This window comes from Lonchura striata, chromosome 15 (assembly GCF_046129695.1).
Source record: "Lonchura striata isolate bLonStr1 chromosome 15, bLonStr1.mat, whole genome shotgun sequence".
Classification (NCBI taxonomy): domain Eukaryota; kingdom Metazoa; phylum Chordata; class Aves; order Passeriformes; family Estrildidae; genus Lonchura; species Lonchura striata.
The window spans coordinates 6930897-6956727 of NC_134617.1; the positions used below are offsets into that span (position 1 = coordinate 6930897).

The following is a 25831-nucleotide window of genomic DNA, read 5'->3' on the forward strand; positions in this document are numbered from 1 at the left end:
TCCTCATGTGAATGAGTGAAGGATTAGGTAGAGCTTCCATGTGCAGTGCCACATCATTTGGCAGGCTTAGAGACTGGAGCTAGAGGAAGTGCAGAATTCACAATCTTAACATAACTCTCCTGTTTTAAGGTAGAAAATGCACATTCTCAAAAGCTTCCAATTTCCCAACAGCCTGAGAATTGTTTTCCTTTATTCTTCAGGCCCTGTGATTGTGACCTTCCCCCTGAGTTGGCAGTTCTCACTGAGTCAAATTCCATGAACCTTCTGAACTTGTTTGACTTGAGGCTGCAGATATTCCATATTGGATAAGATCCCAGTAATCTGCTGTGCTTTTCCTTCTGTGTTACTTATATACTGAAACTGCAGCTACAGAAAGTCTATCATTTCTGTGACTGATGAAAAACCTCTTAAAATAGAGGGTCCTGGGTAGTAGTAAGTTTTCCTTACCCTAATTTATAAGGCCTTCTCTGATGGAGCGTGGTGGAACATACAAATTCAGTATTTCTGCCACTGCTTAAAGCTTAAACTCATCTCTGAAGATGCAATTATTTACGGTTTTCTCCTTTCAGCTTTATGGCTCCCAGCAAGCATGATTAAGGGGGGAAAAAATAAAAAAGGGTAAGTTGCAAACGCGCGGCATCTCTCAAGGAGATGGAGTAGGCGGTGAGAAGGGAATTAGCCTAAGACTTCTGTTGTTAAAGGATAAAATTATTCAGATAAACTGTTTGTAAATGTAAAGAATAAATACTATTTGAAAAGTATGCCTACAAGGAATAGATAAGGACTGCAGAGATGATTTTTAAAAAATATTATCCAAACTGTCAGGATTTTGGGATGGAAATCCTTATTTTTGTCCTTGTTTCACTAAACTGCTATATTGAATTTTGCACTTAGGGAGGTCACTTTCTTCACTGTCTTACTAACTCAATAGACTTCAGTATCAGCTGGGCCTTCTAGGCATTGCTTCAATACAAATACACAAATAATGATTCTGAAACTGGAAAATGTCCCGGTCTATTTCAAATGGGTATTTGTTTTTAGTGAAGATATAAATTACTATGATGTCTTATTATCAGAGTTGCAGCTGTGAAGCAGGCAACCAGAAAGTAAAATTTGTTTTATTTGAAAAAGGAATTGAATCTGAAGATCTTGATAAGTCTTATTTTCAAAATTTCTCTGTTTTAGGAATAGTCCTGTGTTTTGGTTGTACTTGGATTTATTAGTAAATATTTCAGAGGTATTGCTACTAGTTATTAGGAATACTTTTTCTTTGTTTCTTAATATGCACTCTTTATGTGTATCTTTACTCACTAAAACAATGCTTAAACTTAACAAGTGACCGATTAATTTAAGCAGTGGTGAATCAGTGAGAATGAGTGGTGTGTTTTTTCTGGAGAGTGAAGAAATCAGAAAACTGCATGGCTGAAATGCTTCTGAAGTGATTTCCTTCTAGCAGAAAAATTTGTAAGTATGGTTGGTTGAAACTGATCCATCAAAATTGTTTCTCAAAAAATAAGTTAGTATGTTGACTAGAAACATGTTTTTTCTCCAGAAATGTTCCTCCTGGAAGATGTTAATCCTTCTCTTTTTAAAAAGTCATGGTGCACACAGCCAATATATTTTGGCCAAACTTGCTAAATGTCTTTCAGGGAAAATTATGCATGGCTAGATGCACTGGGGAAAAAAGTCCCAAACCATTGTTTGGGCCCTAAACTTCTTTTATAGGTACAACTGACAGGGGAAGTGACAGATCTAAGGGTCATCAAACTTTATTATACTTCAAAGATCTTCCACAAATCTGAACTTAGTGACTTGTCCCAATTTGTGGCATAATAAGATGCTAAATAATCCTGTCTTTCTGTAAGGGTGGAAGCCAAGGCAGGATAGGAATGCTTTATTGTTCCTGCCTGTGTACTTGATGTTTTTGAGCTTTCTGACCTAGGAGAGTTATTTTGGCATCAGATTGACACGAACAATATGAAGAGGGGTGGAACAGTATTGAAAAATTGTTTGGTTCATTCAGTTGCCTTTATTCTCTCCCCTCAAAATAGGTGTCTCTTATACTGGAAAAGAACTGGTTAGTAGCAAATGAGAATTCTTCAAGAGGGAAATCAAATGTCCCAGTACTAATTAGCTGAAATTAGGATCATTCAAATATTTATATAGAGAAGGCAAGTATTCCGGGAACATGCTGGGATAAATCACATGGCTGGAATATTAATAGTGAGGCAATAAATCTGAACAGAAAGAATCAAGGTGAAAACATAGGGGAGAGATTGTAATATTTATCAAAAGACAACTAGCTGGTAAATACAGATGATTAGTGGAAGAAGTGGTAACAATGAAATTTTGCATTTTCTCTGTCAGTGCAATACATAAAGAGGAATTAAGATGGAACATCTACCATGGGCCACAAAATCAGGACAAAGGACTGAACCAAATAGTAAAGATGCTGAAGGAAACTTGGATCCATCCCTGCAGTTCTGTTATTTCCTTCCCTGGATCTGAGTGCAAACGTGTGTGTGGACAGTTCAGGTGCAAAGCTGTGGTCAGGCAGCAGCTCTGGCCCAGCACAGAAGGAATTTGAGCCTGATGTTGTCAACGAGCACAGACCAAGAAGGTACCCACAGCTGGTCCCTGTGTGAGCAGCATCTTACAGATGAATCTCTTGGCCTGAGAGAATTGCAGGCAGCGGGATCTTTGTACTGTCCCAGGCTGCAAGTGTCCCAGCAGCGACACCAGGAACAGGGCTGGGAGGAATTGCTGCTCAGGAATTGCTGTCTTCCAAGACAGAAAGTATTGGAAGAATGGACACTTGAATCTTCGACGGCTGAAGTGAGAGCTAAGTCCCATTGTCCAACAGTGACAGGCTTCAGAATGTAAATCTGCCCAGGTTTTTGTAAGTAAAGCCCCTGAAATCCTGGGGTCAGTCCCATGCTGCTCCTGGCTCAGCTGAATCACCAAGTCTCCTGAGGAGCCTGGGCACACTGAGCGTGCCTGGGAAGGGCTTAGGAGCTGGTTCTCAGAAAGCTCAGGATGAAGAGGCAGAGGGGATGTCCTGCTTTTATACCTTCAGTCAGTACTTTTCTGTTGAAGGCAGGATTTTATTAGTTAAAGATATCAATATTATGTAATGTTACCTGATTTCTTACTTCAAGAATCCAAGGGATTGGTCTGGGTATTACTGCTTTAATTTGGTTCATTTTCACTTCACTTATCTTAGAATATTTTTTGGCACTTTCTTAAAAAAGAAGTGGAAGTGAAATTATTAGCAAGAGCTGAATAATTTGATAAGTTATTAATAGTTCCATTGGTCTATTTTTTGTGCGATAGATTGTTTTGTTACTTTACTAAAGTAAAGGGGGGAAGGTAGGACTGTTCCAATTTTAATTACTGCTCTTTATCTTGCACTGCTTCAAAATCAGCATTAAATACATCCTTTTTTCCTAGGTAGTACATCATAGTGCCACATAATGGAACAAGGGTTCAAACAATATGAAGCCTGGAAATGTCAAGTGTGAAGGAAATGAACTGGCACACTGTTTTAATTTTTCTTTCTTTTTATTAAGATTTATAACATTGCATAGCCACAAAGTGTGCATGGCAGTCAAGGGTGAGAGCAAAGACAATCATCTGCATGAGAAACACAGGCAAAATGCAATCCTTGTGCAGACAGGTACCATCTTCCCCATCAGGAGGTCAGGAATGAGAATTCCTTTTTTGAGGAACCTCTCACCTGAGAGCTTGTACTGCTTTGAGCCATAAGCAGAATCAAAGTTACCTGCTTAGGTGCTGGTGTGCCCTTTGCAGAAGGCACAGTGCTGCAGTCCATCATCTCCCCTTACAGCCCCACTAATAAAAGGAGTGATTTTCCCTTAAAAACAGCAAGAGATCTTAGAAATTCCAGATACAGTAAATTTCTCATTGCAATGTGCAGTTATATGTGTTTAAAACACCTTCAGAGCAGTACTGGTGGTTAAGCTTAGGATCTATTCATTTTCCTAAGCAAAATTAAATGTTGTGAGAACAGCTCCAAGGGAAGGTCTGGCTGCAGTTTATGCAGATGCACCCTAGCTAGAACAGGAACAGATAGCACAAACTTGGTGTGGATTAGAAAATCTGTAAAGCCAATAAACACTCCACAGTCTGTGCTGAGCCCCATATCAGTTCACTTACAGGGCTGTTCGTACCTCTGCAGGCTAGTTTGAAACTAATTCAGGTATTTCAGCTGCTAGAACACCTTTCCTTCAGTGTGGGCATTCATGCAGGACACACAGAGCATCATTTTCTCCTTTCTGTGTGCCTCTATCCAGTGAAGGCAAACATCTGTGTGACTGTAGTCATGGTTGGCAGAGCACAGCCATACTCTCAGATTGAGCTATCCAAGCACAGTCGCAGTATCTAGTCCTTCTCCCTTCATTCCAGTGAAATAAATATGGTGTGATTTCATTTGCAGCAATTAATTTAGAGAGTTGTGGACTACAATTAATGCTGCAGTCCATACATTCCACACTGACGTTTTCTAGTTGATTGTAAAATGCATAGAAGAGAGACAGCCATGGCAATGCCCCACTAAGGAAACCCAGGCCACAACCTCATCTGTCTGTGACAAGAAGCCTGGTTTAGGAAATGGAAATTTAGTTTTGAGGAGGATATTTCCCTCAGTTTCTCTGCTACAGTGGTGTAATGGCAGGGATGTAAGGACTCTTCTTGAATTTCACTCCTCTGGGCTCTGTGGTGGTTGGCATACTTTGGGCCATTCCTCAGGGTCAAACAGGCACCCATTTTTCCTGTGGAAGGATAACGGGCCCATTGCTGTGCCATATGGCACATCCTCAGTTGGTCTAAGTCTCACTGAGAATCTACTGCAGAAAATCTTGGCTCTGCTGAAGTCAATGGCAAAACTCTCACTGGCTTCAGTGGGGATCAGGATTTATTCCAGCAAGTGCAGTGGAAGCACAGTTCTTACCAACCGGAGATCTGGTTCTGTTGTTTGACACTGGTTCTCAGTTTGTTGTTTTTTTTTTTTTAAATTTTAAAGGAGTTTGTAAAACAGTCCCCCCAAGCCCTGGAGCCCATGGAGCTTTTGTCTCCATGTGATAAGGTAACAACATGTGCACATAGAACTTGGTTTCTCTATAGAAATAAACAACATGAAGGCAGTTAGTGATTCTTTTTGTTTACATCATTACTCTGAAGTACAGCTGTTGTCCATATTAAAGCAAATTTTATAACCTCCAGTATTTTTAAGAGTAAAAATCCATCTTAATTAGTAGAACTAATGGCTGGGTTGTTTTGTATTTGTATAAGCTACTCGGTCTCTTTTTTTTTTTTTTTTTTTATTTTTATGAATCATATACAAATAAGAACTTTGATTTCAAATGTAGAGGGCCAACCCCTCTCCCTTTCAAGTTTATGTGCAGAAGTTATTTCAATTTGAGCAGGATGGGATGGATGAAACATAAAAAAGCCACATCATCAGCTTAAAATACAAGTCCAATAAAAATGAAGCTGGAACTTTACCAGCTGTGTACTGATGAAAGCATATGAGATTTTAAGAGAAGCTGCTCAATATGGACCCAAACCCAAACCAAAAAAAAAAAAAGAAAAAAAAAAAAAAGAGCCAATATAAAAGCAAACCAAAAGGAGGGAGAAGCCTGGTGCAGACAGCAATTCCAAAATTCCAAATAGGGATCATTTGAGAAAATAAGAAGAGGGATGTTTGAATGCAATGTACAGGTTGATCTACCTTATCAGTCAGAATAATTTTTCCCTTTTCATCCTTAACCTGAAAACTGGGAAAGCCAAACCAGAACATCAAACCAAGCAAGCAGAAATCATATACTGCCGTAACTGCTCAGGGCTGGGGTCCATAAGACCTCTTCATGGGCAGGGAGCAGGACTAGCTTGCTGTTATTTTTCTTCTATACCCTTAATTTGTATCCATAATAGAGGGGTGGAAGGTAATAGCTGGACCCTTAGTCATAAAGGAGCAAGAATAGTCAAGGATACCCAGGAAAATTCCTTGGCAGAACACCAGCTTCCTGCAGGAAGCCATTGCCTGCAGCTTTCCAGAGAGGTCTAACTCATGCAGATACAGAGAGAATCAGCCTGGGGTAGGTAGGGCTGTGGGCTGCAGGGCCAGCAGGAGCACAAGAAGGGCTAATAGGATTCTGCAAGGTTAAAGAGTAAAGTGGTTAAAACAGCAGATGATCCTAGTAATGTAAAAGCTGAGTAAATATATACATTATTTGAAGGGAATAAGCAGTATGGCATTTATCCTGGCCATATGGAAACAAATATAACTTGTTTTTTACCATAAAGGCCAGTGTGGATTTTTTAATTATTTAAAAATCCTTCTTCTATTCCTAGTATTCCTAAAGACTTTCAGGGTCTATCTCTCCAGTTGCAGATATTTAATATAAGATTGCAGGAAGCAATTTCAGTCTTATTGGCAAACAGCCCTAACAATTTTTCCCGTGAAATGGCTGCTTAGAGTAATTTATTGGATCAGATGAAGATCTCTGACCGTGATTTGCCTCTGCTGGTGGCACTTTTTCCACTTGGGTCCCTGCTGTCAACTGGAATCACAGACTGCAACACAACTCATGCCGGGGCGCCTTAAGTTTGTCAGCCTGGTCTGTCTCTGGCCGTTTCCATCTGGATGCCGAGCCGGGACGGCGCAGCCCGCGGGCCGCGGTAGCGGGACGCTGCCCCAGCGCCCGGGGGCTCCCGAGCCCGGCGCGGGGCGTTCCTTTTCGCCTCCAGCGCGTCCTGCCAGCTCCCGTCCCGCCGGCGGGCCCGTCCCGGAGCGGGGCGCGGCGCGGGGCGGGCGCTGCCGGCCGGGGCTGCCCGGAGCGCGGCGGGGGCGGCGCGGGGGCTGCCCGGCGGGGCGGGCGGTCCCGTCCCCGCTCCCCGCGGCCGGGCTGCGCCGTGTGGCAGCGCCTCTGTCAATCAGCCTGACTTCACTCCGCACGCCCTGTGCTTCCAGTACTATACCCCCGCCGCCTCCTGGTGTCTCTGCTTCGCTGCGAGCCGGGAGCGCGGCCGCCACTGCCGCTGCGGCTGCGGCTGGGCGAATGCGCGGGCGGCGGGGCGCGGGGCAGCGCTGAGCGGCGCGGAGCGGCGCGGAGCGGGGCTGCCGCCTGGCCCGCCCCGGCTGCGGGCAGCCCGGGCGCCGGCCCCCGCCTCGGGCCGGGGCCGCCGCGATGGACCCTCCCGCGGGCATCGCCTGCGTCCTGCTCTGCTGCGCGCTCGCCCTGCCCGCCGGCGCCCTGCGGCGCCCCGGGGACAGAGGTAGGTCTCCGCCGGGACGCCTCCGGGGCTGCTCGCCCTGCCCCGCCGCCGCCGGCCGGTGGCCGCAGCCCGCCCGTCCCAAGTAGCGGCTCGCCGCCCCGCGGCTTTCGCTCCCCTTGAACTTCTTCTGCGGCTACTTTTGCCGGGTTGCCAGTTGTTTCCTGCAAGCGGCAGGCGGGGACGGGGCAGCCGCGCCGCCGGCGGGGAAGGGACGCGGAGCGCCGGGCAGTGACAGCGCGGCGCCGCTGCCCGCAGCCCCGCGCCGCCCGCCGCCTGCCCCGCGGAGCGGGCGAGCCCCGGCGGGCAGGGAGCGGCGCCTGGGGTTCCCGTGCGGGCTGAAACACATGGCAGCTCGTCTGCCTCCTCCTCCTCCTCTTCCTCGCATCCGTCCGAAACTCCCGGGCTCCCCACTGAGACCGCTCCCGACCCCTGCCCGCGGCTTCCCCGTCAGCGCTCGACTCAAACCCGCCGCACCGGGGGTAGTTTGAGGGACGTGCCTTTGCCTTGCAGGCTTGCCACCTGCAAATCCAGCCCCTACCCCTGCCCCTGCGAGCAGTCCCGAAGTGAATCAATGCCCTGTCTTCAACGCTGGCCGCCCGGGAGCCCCCCAAAGTCCCCGAGGGGACCCGGTCACTGACTGGGCGTGCAGGGTGCGGGGTCCGGGCTGGTGGCGAAGGGGAGCGGGACCGCGCTGCAGGGACAGGAGTGCGGGGTCCTGGCAGGGTGGGGAGGCTCACGCTGCCGTCTGGTATTTTGGGGAAGAAAAGGCAAGTTTGAGCGAACTCTGCACACTTCATGCAGGTGAACCAAGTGCCTGCAAAGAGTGCAGTGTCCATCTGCCTTATGTAAGTGTCTGCTGTACTAATGAATAATGGAATAAAAATCCCGCGGCATCAGGATATGTTTAGTTCTAGTATCTCTGTCCTCTCTTGCTTTCTCCCTGTAAAGATTCAATCCTGAGGAATATAGAGGAGTACAGCCTTGTCATCCCCACGAGCACCGATTCAGAGGGCAGGTTCCTGTCCCACTTGGTGTCTGGACCACCAAAAGCACGCTTCAGGAGAGCTGTGGAGGACTTGCAACATGAAGCAGCAAATGAGGAGATCTTTTACAATGTCACTGTGTTTGGAAGAGAGTTTCACTTCAGGTTGCGGCCAAACTCCAGGCTCGTGGCCCCTGGAGCAACAGTTGAGTGGCAGGAGGACTCTGAGGAGACTCATATCGAACCTCTCTATGGGAATTGCCTCTATGTTGGGGATATCACTGATCTGCCAAATGCTTCAGTTGCTATCAGCAATTGCGATGGACTGGTAAGTTACTTTTGTTATTATATCAAAGATAATTATATTAATTTCCTACAGTCTTTAAATATAAAATGTGTGGACTGTCAGAAACTCACACCTCATATGGTAACTGTGAATGCAAATTAACTAATGTTCCCTTGTGTGGGAATAGCTGTGCTGCACCAAGCGCTGATTTACAGACAGTGGCACTAGAAGTTTGAGCACATGCTCTGAGGTAGCTACTCTGGAACAGAGCAGCTGAAAAGAGTGTTTATGTTCATTTGTGGTAAAGTTACTTGAGGGGGTCTGATGCTCTAAACCAGAAGGTTAAGTGTCAAGTTCTCAGCATGCTCTTCCACTTCTCACTCACAGCCTGCAAAGGTAAATGTTAGAAAGAGTTAATCCCAAATAATGGGCTGGACTACCTTGGAAACAAATTTGATAGGTAAAATATGGTTTTGTCCTGGAAAATTTTAATTTATTCAGAGTCTGTTTTCTTGGATATTTCACTTGGTGAGTTTCATTGCCTAATCAAGTGATTGATGAAAAGTTGCAGAAGACTTTGAGTTTTATGAGCAAAACAGCCCCCTGTGATACATTTGTCAAAGCTGTGTTTTAAAACTGGCTGCAGCTTTCTGTTCTGGAGTGCATGTTCAGCACTCAGATTATCACTGTTTGTCCCTGACATCCTAAACTGTCACACGGTCATTTGAACAGTAATTACTGCACAGCAATTTGTTTAGTGAGAAAGGGGCTATATTTTTTTTTATAATGTCCAGTTTATCCAGCCCTTATTTTCTTGCTATAGCCGTCAGAGTTTGTAATTTTGAGATTGCTTAATTGTAATGCATTCTGCTTCTGCATAAAGAACCAGTGAGAGTCAGTTGTATTTCTATTTATTTAGTCATAGGAAGTTGTTCATTTGCTGTGCCAAGAAGATGACATGTATGGAGATAGTATGTTGGCTAGCTGAGAATGGAAGGGAATCAAATACTTTTCCCCTTAGCCTTTCCTTTCCTGTGGTTTCTCCCAGCCATGTGCATTCCTGTTTTGAGAAGCAGGTTTTAATGTTGCAGTTGTTTGATGTGGACAGCTGGCTGAGGGTAAGAGAAGCACCAGGACTGAGCAAGAAGAGCCATTCAGAGAGCAGAGTGTGAGCCTGCAGTTCTGCCTCGGGGGGGAAGCAAAAGTTCTGTGCTCTCCCTCTGTCTAGCACAGATCACTTTGTGTAAGGCAAATTTACTTGCTCAAGATTTACTTGCTCTTTACTTTTAAAACTGGGGCAGAACCAAAGTTCCTTGTTCATCTGTGCTGAAAGGTGGAGGAAGATCCTGTTGATGGCTGCTCCTTGCCTTGTGTTCTTCTCAGCACAGGTGTTGACTGTAAGGGCAGGGGGGAAGCTTGTTCCTTCTGCCTTCCAATGTTTGCCTCAATGTGGGCTCCTTATATTTAGACAAAAGAGTTATGATAAAACAGAACAGGAGTTAAAGCCAAACTTTGGATGAGACTGTAAAGGTCCAAGGCCTCATGTTGCATGTAAAAATGACAAAGAATGAGAATGATTTACAAAATGAAGTAAATATATAAATGAAAGGCTTTATAAATTACTGCTCTTTTCATGTTTATAATGTCTCAAATGCAAAGGTGTGAAGCCAGGCCTCAGTGCAATAATAAATATACTCATAAATGACTGGAATCCAGAACGCTACCAAAGGAATTGTAGTTTTCAACCTGTATGCCCAACTCATGTGCTTGCCTTTTCCAGTGTTCTTGTTTCCATTAGAAGAAGAGTTGGTCTGGGCTGGGAGGTGCCACATTCTAATCTGAATGATTTTCACGTGGAATTACAATTTCTGTGGTTCTGCTAATACATTTGGAAATGGATTGCTGCTTCCTCCAGGGTGTATCTACGTGGTAGATGTCACAGGGCAGAGATGTGTTTTTTTGCCCAGGTCACTGAAGCCTTCCCGCAGGAAGCATTGCCTCAATACCTTTAGATTTCCCTGAGATTGTGCAGTAAATCTGTTTTGGAACAACAAATTGAACTCCAGTCCCTTGGGCACCATGTTCCATCTCTACCCTTTCCCTCCATCTCAGTTTCTTTCTTTCTGATGGGGTGAGTGTATAAAACAGATTATCAATAGAATTACACAAACTCAAAGGAATTATACCAATGTTTCTCCAAAAGCCACTGCTCTGTGGACAGAAATAATAAGCAAGTAATGACAGAAGTTAATACTGCTTGTAATTGTCTCTCTTTATTTCTTGTTTTTTTGCAAGGAGAATTGAAGAGTCCTTGGAGCAATGTGTAGCCAGCAAGACATACTTAGAGACCTCTGGGCTGCATGATTTTCTTGAGTTTATTGACATTTGGATGTGAATAAAGAAATGGACAAGGCTATTCTCAACTGTTTTTCTATGCCTGTTTTTTACTTCACACCTAGTTTTCTTCAGTGGGCCTAAGTATTTCCACCACATTTTCTAGGTTATTCTGGAGATAGGGATGGTGGGCCTCTCTCACAACTGAGTTGTCAACTGACAAGTGTTAGAATTTTACATTATAAACTCGATTAATTTAATTCCTAGTATTTATTTTTGAAGTTCTTGCTTTTGAAGGTGGTTTGACATCTGTCTATTCTTCTTGTGGTCTTCTGTCTTTTGCGTCAGCCATCAGGGCTGAAACAATACTGGACTTGAAGTGTTCTACTTTGATTTTTACATTGCAAACTTTTGTTGACTGAATCTAGTTTAAGTCAGCAAATGTATCTGCCACCTTGCCAGCTTCTGATGTTACCTCCTTTGAACAGCCCTTTTGGTTTGCACTGCACTACCAACTATGTCTTATTTTCCAGTTATTGTCTTAGAAGAGTCTGGCTGGTGGAATTGCTATTGCCAAATGAGAAGTTGTTGGAAGGAATTTACATAAAAATAGTAGATCTGTGAAGGGACTTTTGAACTATACTATGAATGATGAAGATTTGCTGCCCTGACCAAAGAGACACACATTAGTTTGGGTACTCACAATTTTCTGTATCAAAATTCAGCCAAAAATTTATTGACCTAGAAATCAAATCTGAGGCAGATGAAGAGAACTTCTGAAGTATGCAATCTAAGTGTGTTGTCAGAGCTGGAGTAGGTCATTAAAAATTGTGGATGAAGAATCAAAGTTAAAGCTAATCAATAGATTTTTAATAGCTTTCTGAATTATGAATGTGATTTTTACCATATTAAAAAAAACGTACTGCGAAAGCTTTCCCACTTAAGATAAAAACACTTAGGACAATTTGTTATCATCTTGGTTGGCCTGACATCATTCAAGCTATTTCTCCACTGAGTGGGCAGAGCAAGCATGGTCAGCTCTCCATGGCCAGCAGGCTGTGGTGGAAGTTGTTGTGCTTTGAGTATGTTCTTGGTCTTTGGCCAGATTCTTACTTGTGGATGCAGTTGGAGGATGAGGGAGCTGGCTGTCCTCTCCAAGGGTTGTGAAGGAGAGTGGTTGGAGGCTGTAAAAAATGCTATAAAACAACAAAAAGTTAGGATTATCTTAATCTTTCCCGATTATTGCATAATTATTATTGCAGAACTTTCTTCACTTCAGCAGATGAACCTGCCATTGTAGAAGAACTCTTTACACATCTAGAATTTTGATAAATATTTCTGCAGTGCTTGAGGCAGATGTGCCAAAAAAGTCTTCTTCGGGTTGGCAGCATGGCACAATTTGGTTGTGGAAATTCAGAGACATAAACCCCCTCCCAGTGTCATCATGGCATTTGTAGTTTGTGAGCTAGAATGTGTACCTAGACAGGAAAAACACAATATCAACAGCACAGCTGAAGTGGATAATGAACACATGATTAACTTAGGCTGCAGTGCAGAGTCAGATGTACTGACAGGACTGAGAAGACTGAGGATCACTACTCCATGATGAACAATCAATGTGATCTGATTGAACCCACTGAAGCAAAGGAAGGAACATCAGTTTCAGTAGCACATCATGATGTCCTAGTTTGACTCCATTAGTATGATCCTCTTCCAATTTTAAAGGCAAAAGATCGGCTGTCCAAAAATTTTGCAGTGTTGTCACTAAAATGGAAAGGGTTAGGGTTAGGTTATTAGAAGAAAATACATAGAAATTAGCTTTTCAAGCCATCTCTGGTTGTTTGTTTTCTAAACAAGCTGTAAGCCTTACATGGCTGGGGCTACCAAGGCAAACACAAGTGCAGTGGACTTGTTTCTTCTTGTGATGAGCCAGGCAGGGTTTGCTCTACAACACTTCAGTCTTTCCTGTGCTCTGTGCTAACCCTCCCAAACTGTTTTTGAGCAGCCTGCTGGCTGGCTGGCTGCTTGCCCAGGCTCTGTTTCTTCTCGAAACGCTTGGGACACCAGCAGTGCTTTTTCGACTCATGCCCAATGCTGCAGTGTGTGTAGCCCTGGGCTCACCTGGGTGGGTTTATGGTGATACATTTCCCTTTCCTAACCAGTCATGGATCCTCAGGAACTGGCTGGTGCGTTGGCTGCTGTCAATACAAGTGCACATCTGCCAGTTCTCTCAAGATGTCGTTAGGTATTATTTATATTAGGAGTATTTTATTTCCTGTTTTAAATCAGAGAACAAAATTTTTTTCCTCAGTTTTTATTTTATAGGGATGTATTCATATAATCTAATTTCTAAAGTGTAAATGTAGAATCTCATGTTCAGATCCAGTCAATGGTATTTCCTGAGAGCAATTCCAGCTACTCATGTGAAATGCCTGCCTTTCTCCCCTTCCTCCTGCCACCTTCCCCGCCTTTTTAAAGGCATTTAGACACCTTGTGAAGTCTAGCCTTGCTTAGTATAGTTCTTCTTCACTTTGAGCATGAGTTTGATCTCTTTGAAGTAAGTGAATTTTAAAGTTATATTGTTATATACTGTTCTGACAGAGGTGTTTTCTTGGAACTGCCTACAGAGTTGAAGGTGAATCTAACTCACCTTAGGTGGAACATGTAATTTACCTGGATAAGAGGGTGAAGGAGCTGCTCACAATGAATATACCAGGAGAAAGCAGACATGCTTATGTAACCGTTATTTTTCCTTTTAGACATCCATCTTCTGCTGTCATATGGATTTATAATTTAGTCGCGTTTCTTTTTGATCTGGTTTTTGGATTACACTGGTTTGTGATGTAGTAAAAAAGCAGAGCTCAAGGTAGCACAATATTATCTTCAAAGTCTGGTCAGGTCTAGTGCCTGACAGTTTAAACAGATGCCTGTTACAAATAATTCCAGCAATTCCTTTTCTGTATGCTAAATTCTTAGCATTTACATTATGATGGGGTTGCATGAATTTTAAGGAGATCAAAATTGGGCACGTATGATCTTTTCATTTGGGAGCATTTTCTCATTAAATTACACCAAACTCAAACCAAAGTGCCATTTGCGGTTTTTTGTTCTCCATTTTTTAATGTAATGGCAAAATTCACTGTGGACTTTTTTTGATAAGTAGAACTGTAATACAGTGGCAGAAGAAGTGCAAATAAGTTCTGTGACACAGTATAGAACAAAATGTAAAAGCCATTCTCATTAAGGAAACAGCAGCCCTTCCTCTGCAGATGATCAGTGGGATCACCATTAACCCTTTTTCAAGGGCATTTTGAATTCAGCTGGGGTTTCCACATGGCCAAGCCAAGCATGTGTGTGAATTCCTGCACAATCAGAGCCTGACAGCCCATCCCCAGCTACACACATCATTTCAAAGACCTGTGTTGCCTGGCAAAGAAATGGAGCTCTTTTGATGCCTAACACTCCAGCACGTCCATGTTTTCACAAGACAGAGATTTTGCTTTGTAACCCATTCTCTGGGTTTCTGCTGCTCATTTCCCTGGCCAACACAAGCCTAGTTGGACAGTCCCTTCTGCTGTGTGAATTGCTCAGGCTTTCCCTTTTAAAAGTGATGGTGTGAAAGATGAAGAGTGTAAACACTATGATTCAGCCTCTGACTGGAGTAAATTATCCTCTGCTGTCCTTAAAAGAGACTCTGTCATCAGTAAATACTGTTTCTTTTTTTCTTTGCATCTTCTGTGCATGGATCATCTCACCTACATTTTATCTGAGAGCAGAGCAAATAATTTCCTGCATCATACAGGTGGACACCATCTGGACACAGTATCCTCAGGCAGTCAAAACTGGTATCTTTGTGGTATGTTGTAGGCCTTTGGACAAAATATAAGTATTTCTTTAGGTCCTATTTGACCTTGTGTTTCATTGTCCTCATTGTAGTAGTGTATCAGCTGTACTGTGCACTTTGACCACACAAAAACTAATTTTCCAACCAGAATATTAAACTATGTATATTCAAGGAAAGGGGCCTAGTGTCTCCTGCTTCCCATCTTGAAAGACCCAAATATAGGAACTAATTTTGATAAGGTCATAATTAATTTCTGGGGTAAGCAGAGCATCTATTTTGAGAAGACTGTCCCTCTTAGCTTCCAAAGGTGTGTCCCTCAAAAGGTGCTATTAGCTCACTTACCTGCCAGCTCGCTGCTTCCTCATGGTGTGGCGAGGGTGTTCCCTGAGAATTCAAGACTCCTGCAAGACATTTTGGGTTAGTTCCATGTTTCCTTTCTGCTACAGAAGGCTAAAAAAATTTTTTTGGATCAACCAGAACTCTGGCTGCTGCATGGAGCAGGACCTTTTCTCCAGAGATCACACTAGTGTTTTATTCGACCTACTTCTGAGTACTTTTTATTTATGGTGACTGTTGCTTTGTAAGCAGGTCATGCACTGCCTGCTTGATGCCATACTTACTAATGGCACACTGGGACATTTCTCATACCGGGTCTGATTAAAACAGAAGCAGGGAGCAGGTCTTGAGTGTCTTGCAGGGGGTTGCACAACCTTGCTCTGATGTGCACACCCTCCTTTTCGGATCACCTTGTCCCTTTATTGCTTTCTTTCTTCCAAAGTTTCAGTAAGTTCTTTGACACATCACATCTGGTTCCTTTAGCCCCTTTATCTGAGTGTGTTTTAAATTCATCTTTGTTTGCAGAGTCTTGACACAGCGGGTTCCCAGCTTTAATAGTCTGCAAATGAAAGGCCCACATTTCACACGCTATTTTCAGCACTGTTCTATTAAACTGTAACATTGAAAAGAAGAGTGTCCTCTTCAACTGCGGAAGAGCACGTTGCTTCCCCATCTCTAAATCACAGCTTCAGCTATAGATCTTCTCAGTTATTCCCAGGTCTCAAAACGTCTGGTACTTTCTTCAGATCTGGAGTTCTTGGAGCTGTAAGTGTGAATCTCAGCATTAATGTTTCTGTTTTTTCTTCTAAGTAACTTTTTTTTTGTTTAAAGAAAGAGTTTTAAAGTGTTTCCCTCAAGGAAAAGACAGAGATGCCAGTTTGCTTTCTTGAAATCTCAAAAATCCCCAGGCCAGTGAAAATCATCCCAAGTATGTTGTTTTGAAGGTGTCATTTTACAGTACAGATGAGTTTCTCTTTACACCTTGTGTGTGCCTCTGTGAGGCTTTGTGCTCTGCTGTGGGTTCCGTGGGCTGGCTGCCCCCCAGTTTGGGGAGGTTCATTTACTGACCATGGTAACTTCAGCACCATTTATCCTCTCTAATGCCACAGAGAGAACCTGCCCTCAACACTGATTTATACACTTGCTTTTTCCTCCCCACTTCACGCCCCCTTTAGGACTGCATCTACTGGTCCCTTTGTTTTCCAAATCTTTGCCTTGCTGAAATGGAAGTCCCATTTGTACAACTTGCTGTTGATTTTTGGTCTTGGCATCCCAGGTGTGTTAAAGTTTTTCAGTGTTAACTGTCAAGCTTTTATATTTTTTTTATTCCTTTTAAATTGGCTCATGTAAAATTTAGTGTTTTGCCTCTTTATTGCTGTATTTGTGACCCTTATCTTAAAAATAAAGACACTATTAATTCTTCACTTGTGCAGCTCTCTGTGGAGAATTCAGAGGTTGGAATTGCCTAGTGTCCCCGGTACTTTCTGGCTCTTCCACCTGCAAAGTAGGCAGTGTAGGTTGCCACTTTTCTTTTGATGTAGTGAGCTATAAATACAGCTACTTTAGCTTCTTTCCTTCTGCCATTCCCTTTAACTTTTCCTATAGTTGCCATCTCTGTGTTTGAATTTTATTATATGGTCAGACTGCTATTTCCCAGCATTTAACCTCTAGCCTCATGGACCTCAGGGGACAAATTACAATCTATTTTTCACTGAAATTAAGTGTGAAGCCTACTAATCCTGTAATGAGAAAGTCAGTGGACATCACTGGTATCTGTGAATAAGAAGAGCTCCTTCTACCTGCAACTAGATACATCTAATTTATGCATTTAACTTATTTCTCTTCAATAAGTCTGTGGACTATAGGTTGCTGTTATTGCCCTGCAATGAAGGTGAATGATTTTTACGGTTTTTTGAGTCAAGAAAGCTGGAAGGAAATACCTAGCATATGGTGAGCATCTAACTGTTTTTTGAAAAACATGAAATCTAAATATCTACCTGAGGTAGCACAGAGCCACAGCTTGATGTCGGCCCTGAGTCTTAAAGCCTTTATTAATATGTTTTCTGATTTACTGTCACTGTAAGAATAATGAAGTGGATGTGTGGAGAAGAACCTGCATGGCTAATGAGCAGACTGGCTAATGAGCAGGCTGGCCAGCAGCTCTCTTTTACCCCACCACTTACAATCCTGCCAAGAAGCAGTCCATGAAATGGCAGGGGGCATTGAATTTTGAGAATGATACAGCAAATTTCTACAGGATCCCTGAGTGCAGCTCTCTCAGCCTGCTGCTGTGCCTGCTTCCCAAGGTCGTGGGCAGTCTCTCTTTCACCCCTCCTGCTCCCCCTGTGCCCTGGGGGTACTGGGCTGCAGCAGCAGCTTCCAGCATGTCCAGTGGAGCTCTGGACATGCATCTGCCCCCACAGGCAAGCCCATCCACCACCTTCACACCACACACCCAGGATGGGCACTTCAGACTCAGGGCTACTCTTGCACAATTCAGTGCGTGGGAGGGATTTCTTTTTTGAGTTTTGTTTCTGAACATGTGTTTTTTTGGCATGATTTAATGAGTATTGTAGAGTGTAGAATGGAGAAAGTCAAAATAATACATTGAGTCCAACAGGAAAGGAAGGCTTACTTTCTTGGGAGTAAAACTATTTCAAGAGCTAAGCATAGTAATGCACCATTTACATTTTAATTAAATACAGAAAGATTATAGAATTTATAAAGGAAGCGGGGAAAGCACTTGCTGAATTTTTAGATTAGATGTTAGGAAAAACTTCACCAAAAGGGCTGCTGAACTTGGAACAGGCTGCTCAGGGAGGTACAGATGTGGCACCAGGGGCCATGGTTTGGTGTGGGCTTGACAGTCCTGTGGTAATGGTTGGACTTAAAGATCTTCCAAGTCTCTTCCAGCCTAAATGATTCCATGGTTCTGTGATTCTCATTTCTCTGCTCTTTCCCCCTTATGCAAAAGGCAGAACTAACATCCAGTACCTGCCCTAGGCAGCTGCATCTTGCATTTCTCCCATGCTGAAATGTGTGACTCCCAAGGCTGACACAAGGGCTGGTGTCCATGGCCATCACATCGCCTGCAGGACATTCCAGTTTCCAGGACAGAGCCCACACTTTGGAAAAACCTACAGAAAACACAGAGATTAACCAAGGGTAGGTGGCAGCACAGGCTGTTGTAATAGTGGGTTTATTTGTTTTAAATCATGGCTTTTGGGTAAATCATGTTCTTCCAACTCATATGCAGAGTTGGACTAATTTTTCAGAGTGCTAAAACTGCAAGGCTTTTCTCTTCCTCCAAGCAGAGGAGCTGTGGAAGGAATGTGAGAGATGTTGTTCAGAAAGCATTCTGCAAACCAGAATGTATTTAAGAAAGAGTCTTTGAGAAATAAATCACTACCTGGTGATGAAGACAGCTGAGCTGGGCTCAGTGAGAGTCTTTCACATGCCAACATTCTCACATGACAGGAGGTATATTGGAAGATTACAGGCTTGGAAACTTGCAAGGCTGAAAATGTCTAAAAGTTTTAATATACCTAAAGTAATAGCTGGATAAAATGGTGTCTTTCAGACTTCAAGATGCTCTCTAAAGCACCATGAACATACATAGGGTCACAACCTTTTACCTGTTGTAATCAACGAAAAAAGCCCCACCCCAAATCCCAGAAGCAGAAATTTTATGCCACTTCTGTTCAATACCATTAAGTACCTCAGGGATAAAGAAGTTTTAGAGATAAATTTGCATTGATTTCAGATTTATAACCAAGCTTGAAATTAGAGTTTTCTAATAGTTTTAGGTTTTATTGTAAAATTGGCAAACCCACCATTCATCAGTAAACCAAAATATTTAATTCCCAAATAAGTGCTAAGAGGTGTCTGTCAATATTAAATTTGTTTGCAAAGTTGCAGCACATTAAGGCTGACATAAGCAGCAAGTGTAAAAATGGGATTAATCAAAGGATGATTTAGTACTCTGAAAGAAGAATATGAAATTCAATCTGGATAAGTAGTAGACAAGCAAAGAAAGACAAGACCATTTACAAGATGTTTTGAATTAATTTAATCTCCTCAGAAGGAGAATGTAATGAATTTCTGTGAAAATAAAGTGCTTAATTCACTGCAGTCAAATTAAGCCCAACAATAATCATACACATTTATAAAATAGAATAAAAATACTGAACCTATGAAAAGACAGTGTAATCTTGCATTTATCTAAACAGAAAATCACACAGGAAAAACCCCATATTTCTGTTAATGTTTGTGTCATGATCCACCATCATTTTACATAAGGGCCAGGGAAGTCCCATGGCAAGTAGCTGATTTTTGGGTCTGTTCCAAAGCTGCTGAAGTGAATGTGTTTAGTTTCACTGGCTCTGTTTGGCTTTGTGTGGACAGGTTGATTAGCAGAGTATTTGGGACAAAAAGCAGGCCATGGAGTATTCCAGAGCACAACCTTGTCGTTCACCTTGTTCTCTGTCCCCTGATGCAGTGGTGCTGGGGAGGGAGGTGAGGATGAGAAGATCAAGTGCAGCTTTTCCCATGGCTGTTTATATCCCGTGTGCTGGATGGAACAGGACAGAACTGTGTGCCTCAAAACCTGAAATAGCTCTGCTAAACCTTCTTCCCCTTCTCCTCACACCACATCCCCACCACAGAAGAGGTGATGCATTAAGTAAGGGGGAGGGACCAGGAGAAACCCTCCAGTCCATGCCAGGAGGATGAGGCAATTCCAGCTGCCTTGAATTTGCAGGCTCATTCTGACAGCTTTTCTGTCTCCATATTCCTGTGAAGATGAGGCCAGAAAGGAGAAAGATTTTCCTGCTGACACTGCCTCTCTTTGCCTCTGCTCTGCTGGGGGCGTGGTGGTGGAAGAGCTTTCTCTGCCTGAGATGTTTGTTTTGACCTCCATAAAACTAGCATCACTTGCAAAAAACCCCACCCAAATGCCAAATACAGTCCTCCAACAAAAAAAACCCAAGTCACAAGAGAGAACAACATGAGAAAAACTCTAATTGCACATCTGTTCAACAGACTTTTGTGATAACTCAGCAACAGCTAATTGAAACTCCTGGATCATAAATATGCTTTCAGCCAAACTGGAGTTTACTTTCCCTGATGCTATCTCCTTTCAACTCCCCATTGCACTCTGAGGTTCTGGTGGTCAGGATTCCAACAATCTGTCACTAGATGGGAAAATTAGAAGTTGGGTCCATTGAATTATAATGAGCCAAACCCCTGTTAATCTGCATCATCATATCTTCCCAGATTTCTGGGAGCTCTGTCACTTTGCATTAGCTGAGGACCTGGCCTTATGTAATTAGAGGTTTTCACACTCATGTGGAGATATGTCCTCCTCTGACAGTCTGGATTGCAGGCTCCCATGGTTTGAAAAGAGATACACTCCTTCTTGGGAGGCAGCAGGACACACAACATCTGTGAATGTGCATGTTTTCATGAGATTTCACTAAGTAACATATTTAGGGTTTGTTTTTTTGGAAATGGCAAAGTGCACTGGGAAGAGAGACTGGGGATCCCAGGATCTTTGAAAGGTCTCAAATGGGCAGATGGGTTAAAGACACAGCTCCAGGCACTGCTTCTTGTCACACATAACTCACTGAGGGCCTTGTGGCTCCCTGCCTCTGGATTGCCATTCTGAAGTAATTTTTGTGACATTTTCATGTTATTATGCAAGCCTGTAGAAATCATGACAAGAGTAGGAAAACTTGAATAAATGCAATGCTAGTAATGTGAAATTCATCTGTACTTAGGATATACTTAGGTCTTTGAAGGATTTAGCTGCTTCTGGCAATTTTGTGTTCCTTTTGGGTCATTTTAAGACATGTTTGCTTTGATTTGTGGGTTTAAGAAATATTTGTGCTTAGGTAACACTTTTGTAGTGCACTTCCAGAATGGACTCCATGCAGTCTTTAACCCAAGGTTATAATTTTTGGAGTATTGAATCACTGCTTGCAAGTTCTACAGTAGATTCTAGCTATCCCACTGTGGGAAAGGACTGTTTTTTTATCTTTTAATTTTATATTTGTTTATATTAAGACCACTTTTCACTGACGTCAGAGACCTATCAGGTCAAATCTAATCCTCTATATCTCACGGTGTGCTGGCTAGATTAGCCCTAATACTTGTGTTTTCTAGTCTGTGTGGAGGCAGCTTTCACCTTGTAATGATGTCCTCACTGGAGCTGGTTCTAGGGGATGGTTGAGCCTGTAGGTTCTCACTCCTCACCTTCACAGAGCCAAGCATCTTTGCTGAGGAATGTGGAGCAAATAGCCATCTTTGAAACTGCTGCCAAGAGCTGGTGGATTTGCTCCACCACAGTGAATGGGTTTGAATTCCAAAGCTGCACAGACTGTGTGGAAGTCCACCTCCCTCCCCTCTGGCTGCTGCTGGGCTGCTGGGCACTTCTGCTCTCCTTGTCATGAGCTGCAAAGGCTTCCTGCACTGGGGAAAAATGCACTGTGGTTCCTGGGGAGAAGTGTAGTGCTCAGAGCAGTGAGATGTCTCTGTGTGGGATCTGGGGGACAGGAAGGGATGTGTCAGAAAGAAGCCAAAAGAAAGAGCAGCTGGAGACATCTGGTCACTGTCAGCAAAGCAAGATGCTGAGCACTGGCACTGGAGTGCTGAGGTGGTGAGAACAGCTTGTGAGTGGCCCATGCAGTGGGAAGGAGCAGAAAACACTGCATTTCCTGGCAATTCACAACAGAATCCTTGCTCAGTGAATGTTCTCCTTTAATGAGTAGCTCCAGAAGGGACAATGAAGTAAGAAGTGATGTCCCCATTTATGCTCAGTGCAAGTTTACAGGGCAGGGCTGGAATCTGACTCCATGGGAGAGCAAATGGAGATTCCTGCACCTCTCAGGCCAGGGCACATGTCAGTGCAAGGTGAGTCAGGAGTGCCCAGAGGCACTGGGCAGATGGGAGCAGGGAGCTGGAGACACGTGCCCACATCCCCAACGTGTCCTGGTGTGCTGCAGGACAGTCCCCTCCAGGGCTGCTGTGATTGATTCCATGGGAAGGGTCACAGCTCCAGCCCAGAAGGGACTGAAGCACCTCTCATCCTCGTCCTGAATTTTCTTCTTTCTCTATTAACATTCTGCCAAAGTTGTTTTCAAAGAAATTTGTCCCCCAGCCTACTGTGCTGCCAGGTTAGAGTAGTGTGAAATGAAAAAAATACATTGAAACCAACAGCACAAATTCAGGTTTTTTGTTTGGGCTTTTGAGAATTCAAAAAAATGATCCTACGGCTCTGCTGCTGAGTCAACATTGATTGGATGTGATTTCTGAATGTGATTTTTGTGGTCAAACTTTGCACAGAACTTAGATGTTTAATGTGCCAGTCAATTAAAGCACGCTGTTATGCTAGAAATGGTGCGGTGGCTTTGTGTGGCTTGCTTGGTACTGCCAAAATGGGTCAAAAGTATCAGGAGGAGGTTTAATCTCCCTGTTTACATAGTGTCATTTTTCTTGCTTTGTGGTTCATTGCTTCCTGCAGTGACTAGGGTATAGTCTAAGAGCAGGAAGCCTCCTCTCTCCTCTGTGTGACAAAAATAGCTGGTGCTCTCTCCTGCTGGCGTGATGAAAGTGGTTATGGAGGTGCACAAGAAGTGACTGCTCTGCTGGACAGAGCCCCTCAGCTGGGTCCTGCCTGTCCTGCTGCCCCCTGCTCGGCTCTGGATGTCTCTGGCCAAGCAGCTTTAGTGGCTGAGTGATGTTGGTGAAGTTTTCTGCAGAGCAGCCCAGCAGACCCAGCACAACTCTGGTGGTGCCAGAGAAAGAACAAGTGTTTGGGGCAGGACTTTTGAACAGTTCTGTGGCCAGGTCTGTCCTCCCAAGGTGACCCCTCCTCTCCTTGCACAGTGCAGGATCCCCAGGAAAAGCTGCAGGAAGGTGTCACCTTCTGCCTTGGGAAGGTTTTTCACAGCGAAGCTCTGCACACTTTTAGATGCCTTCTGACACTTTAATCACACAGGCAAAAAAAGAGCTGTCCAGCTGCTTTTGTAAGGTGTTCAGCAATGAGATTTACTTTAAAGCAAGTAAAAATGTTAGGAAGGTTTTAAGATTGTACTTTAAAGTGTAAGCTTGGTATATCTGTTCTTTTCCTAGGGGTGTTTTATTTGATTCTGGTATTAAGCCAGGAGCTGGTCCAAAGCACGTTAACATAAATGAAAAGAGTTTTATTGACTTTGATGGGATTTGGATCATTCTGCACTAATTAAATTGTAAAGTATCCATTAATAGTGAAGAAAACAGAAGAGAGGAGAGCCAAATACTGTTGTGATGAACCCTATGGAGCTGAGTGAACTGCAGCCAAAGTCCCAGCATCTTTACAGATGAGCTTTTCCATATTTCTCTGCCTCAGTCCTTCTGACACAGATACTTGGTGGATTTTAAAGAGAACTGAATTTATAAAGATCCTTACATTTATCCTGCCTATTTACAAGTTTTCATAGCCACATTTAGTCAATAAATATTACCTTATCCAAGGTAATACTAAGAAAAAAATGGTAAGTGAGGTGTGACAGAAGAAAAAGTTATGCTTTGAACAGCATTGAAATCAGGTACTAATAATTTGCATTTAATTTGCCTGAGTATTCTTGTAAGATTCTTAAGGAACACAGAGATTCCAAAGAAAAGAGAAACAGCTTTTCACTGTTATTGATGTTGTAAGTCGAAGGTAAAGTAAAAGTTAGTATCTTATGTGTCTGGGAGATCTGCATAAAAAATGGTTTTATTTAAAAAAGAAAATTAAAACAGGCTGTTCTGGAACTGACCAAAACTCAACCATGTACAGACAGCTTAAAAATACAGTAATAGTTGAATTTATATGGGCTACTGGATGGATGTTAAAAGGAGCTGGCATTTAAAACTCAGAAATGCTGTTCCTCATTCCTCTTGCAGTGACCCACTGTGCACGGGCAGCAGCAGTGGCCCTTGAATTCAGTAGCCCACATCCTGCTGAGACAGGAGGTCTGCACTCACAAAAAGCATTTACAGGAATTTCCCTGTGACAGAAGGATGGCTGGAAAACACCCCTCATTTGAAACGGGTTGGATGTGTCAGGATTCAGCTGTAGCCATGAAAGCTGAGGTTTTGAGGACATGAGGAGCCCATCTGTGTTTGGCTGTCAGTTCTCCTTAGGCTTCTTTGACAACACAACCCTAAATGAGACGTTTTCTGAAAACATCTTGCTGGCATTGTTTGCCTGCTGCTGCATTTACTGAAGGACAGTGCTCTTAAGCCAGTTCACAAGGTTTTTTCCATTTCAGATACTTGTAATCAGATTTCCTGGCACCCTGTCTCTTAAACTTAGCAAAAAAGAGGTTTTCCCACCTTCACTGCTCAGGTATTTATGAAGAAATTTGCAATTTGGTTTAGATTTTTACTAAAGTTATCAGGCAAAAATTTTGATCATGCTATGCTGATATCATGACCCCATCTTCTTTTTTATAAGTGTATCTTGCCCTTCCATTGCAAAAATCATAAGGTCTTGTCAGCTGCAGCTGCAGATTGGAGATTAGTCCATTTTTCAATTCTGTGATGGCTGAATCACCCAAACAAATAAATGTTCTAGTAGACTGAAATTTTCTAGAATACTCAAAATAGGAAAAGATGAAAGGAAAGAGTCAGTCTGAGGCCCAGCAGCTCAAATGTTCTTCAGTGCTTCCAAAAATAAAGTGTCAGAAGCAGAACCCTGTATCCCCTTTTTATAAATCTTCTCTTTCAAATCCAGTGGATAACTAATAGAAAGTTTTCAGAAGGAAAACCAAAAGGTTTTATGCTTTATATAAGAAAGATTAAGAGGAGAGGGTCTTTTTTCCTCTTGAGTACATGAGTATGTAGGAACTGTGTTTTAGAATCAGGCTTTTTGTGAGGCCTTCAGAGTTAACTTGCTATTTGGGGAATTTAAAACTGTTCTTGTGCTTGCTGGGAAGGCAGGGAATGAAGTAGAAGAGATTGGCATTGAAAGATGCCACTGCACAGCAATACCCCAGAAGGGCAGGTATCACCTTGCAATGGTGACAGGTTGCAAACAGGGTTACAAAACAGGGCTCAGGAAACAACTGAGAACTGCCAGGCTGCCCAAGGGTGCAATCCTGCTCTTTTCTGATCAGTTCTACTCCTATATTTGTTCTGTTGGCCAACGTGGGTACACAGGCAAGTAAGGTTATATAAGAGTTAAAGGTTTAACCTTTCAAAGAACATAACCATTCATTAAAGTGATTTCATTAATTATAAAAAGAAAATTAGATGGAGACTCCAGTACATGGGAATATAGAGATGGATTTGCTTCAGAAGAAATTCTTTCAATATGAAATTACTTTTTGCTCTGAGACAAGGAAAATAATCCAAAGTATAATGGAAATGCTTTCATTACATTTAGCTTCATTGTTTCTAAACAAAAATATTTCTGTCTGAGAGCAAATGACAAATTTTCCCCATCCTAAACCTAATTTGGCAACCAACTGATTTGTTAGTCCAAGGCTGATTTAAAAAAAAAAAAAAAATCCTAATGTAAAATGTTGCCTTATGTTCCAGGCAATACTGCATGTGTTTCCATAGAAACCTCTTCTCATGTCTTGAACTTGTCAGCATCAACATATGACATTTTAAACTATAAAGCATTTGCATGTACTGCTGCCTCTGTGGACATGAGTGAGATTTGCCAAAAACTGGGATCTTGGAGACTGTTGAAGTTAGGGAAAGGTGAATATCTGTACTCAGATAT

General features: G+C 42.9%; 1 protein-coding gene across 1 annotated transcript in view; it reads left to right on the plus strand.

Moving 5' to 3' along the window:
• The first annotated feature begins 7187 nt into the window (after positions 1-7187).
• The window catches only part of ADAMTS2 (ADAM metallopeptidase with thrombospondin type 1 motif 2), a 169634-nt gene continuing 150990 nt past the window's right edge, over positions 7188-25831 (plus strand). Inside the window, exons 1-2 of the mRNA XM_031506005.2 lie at positions 7188-7296; positions 8245-8606. Coding sequence (XP_031361865.1) covers positions 7209-7296; positions 8245-8606 — 450 coding nt within the window. The 5' untranslated portion in view covers positions 7188-7208. The remainder of the gene's footprint in view (positions 7297-8244; positions 8607-25831) is intronic.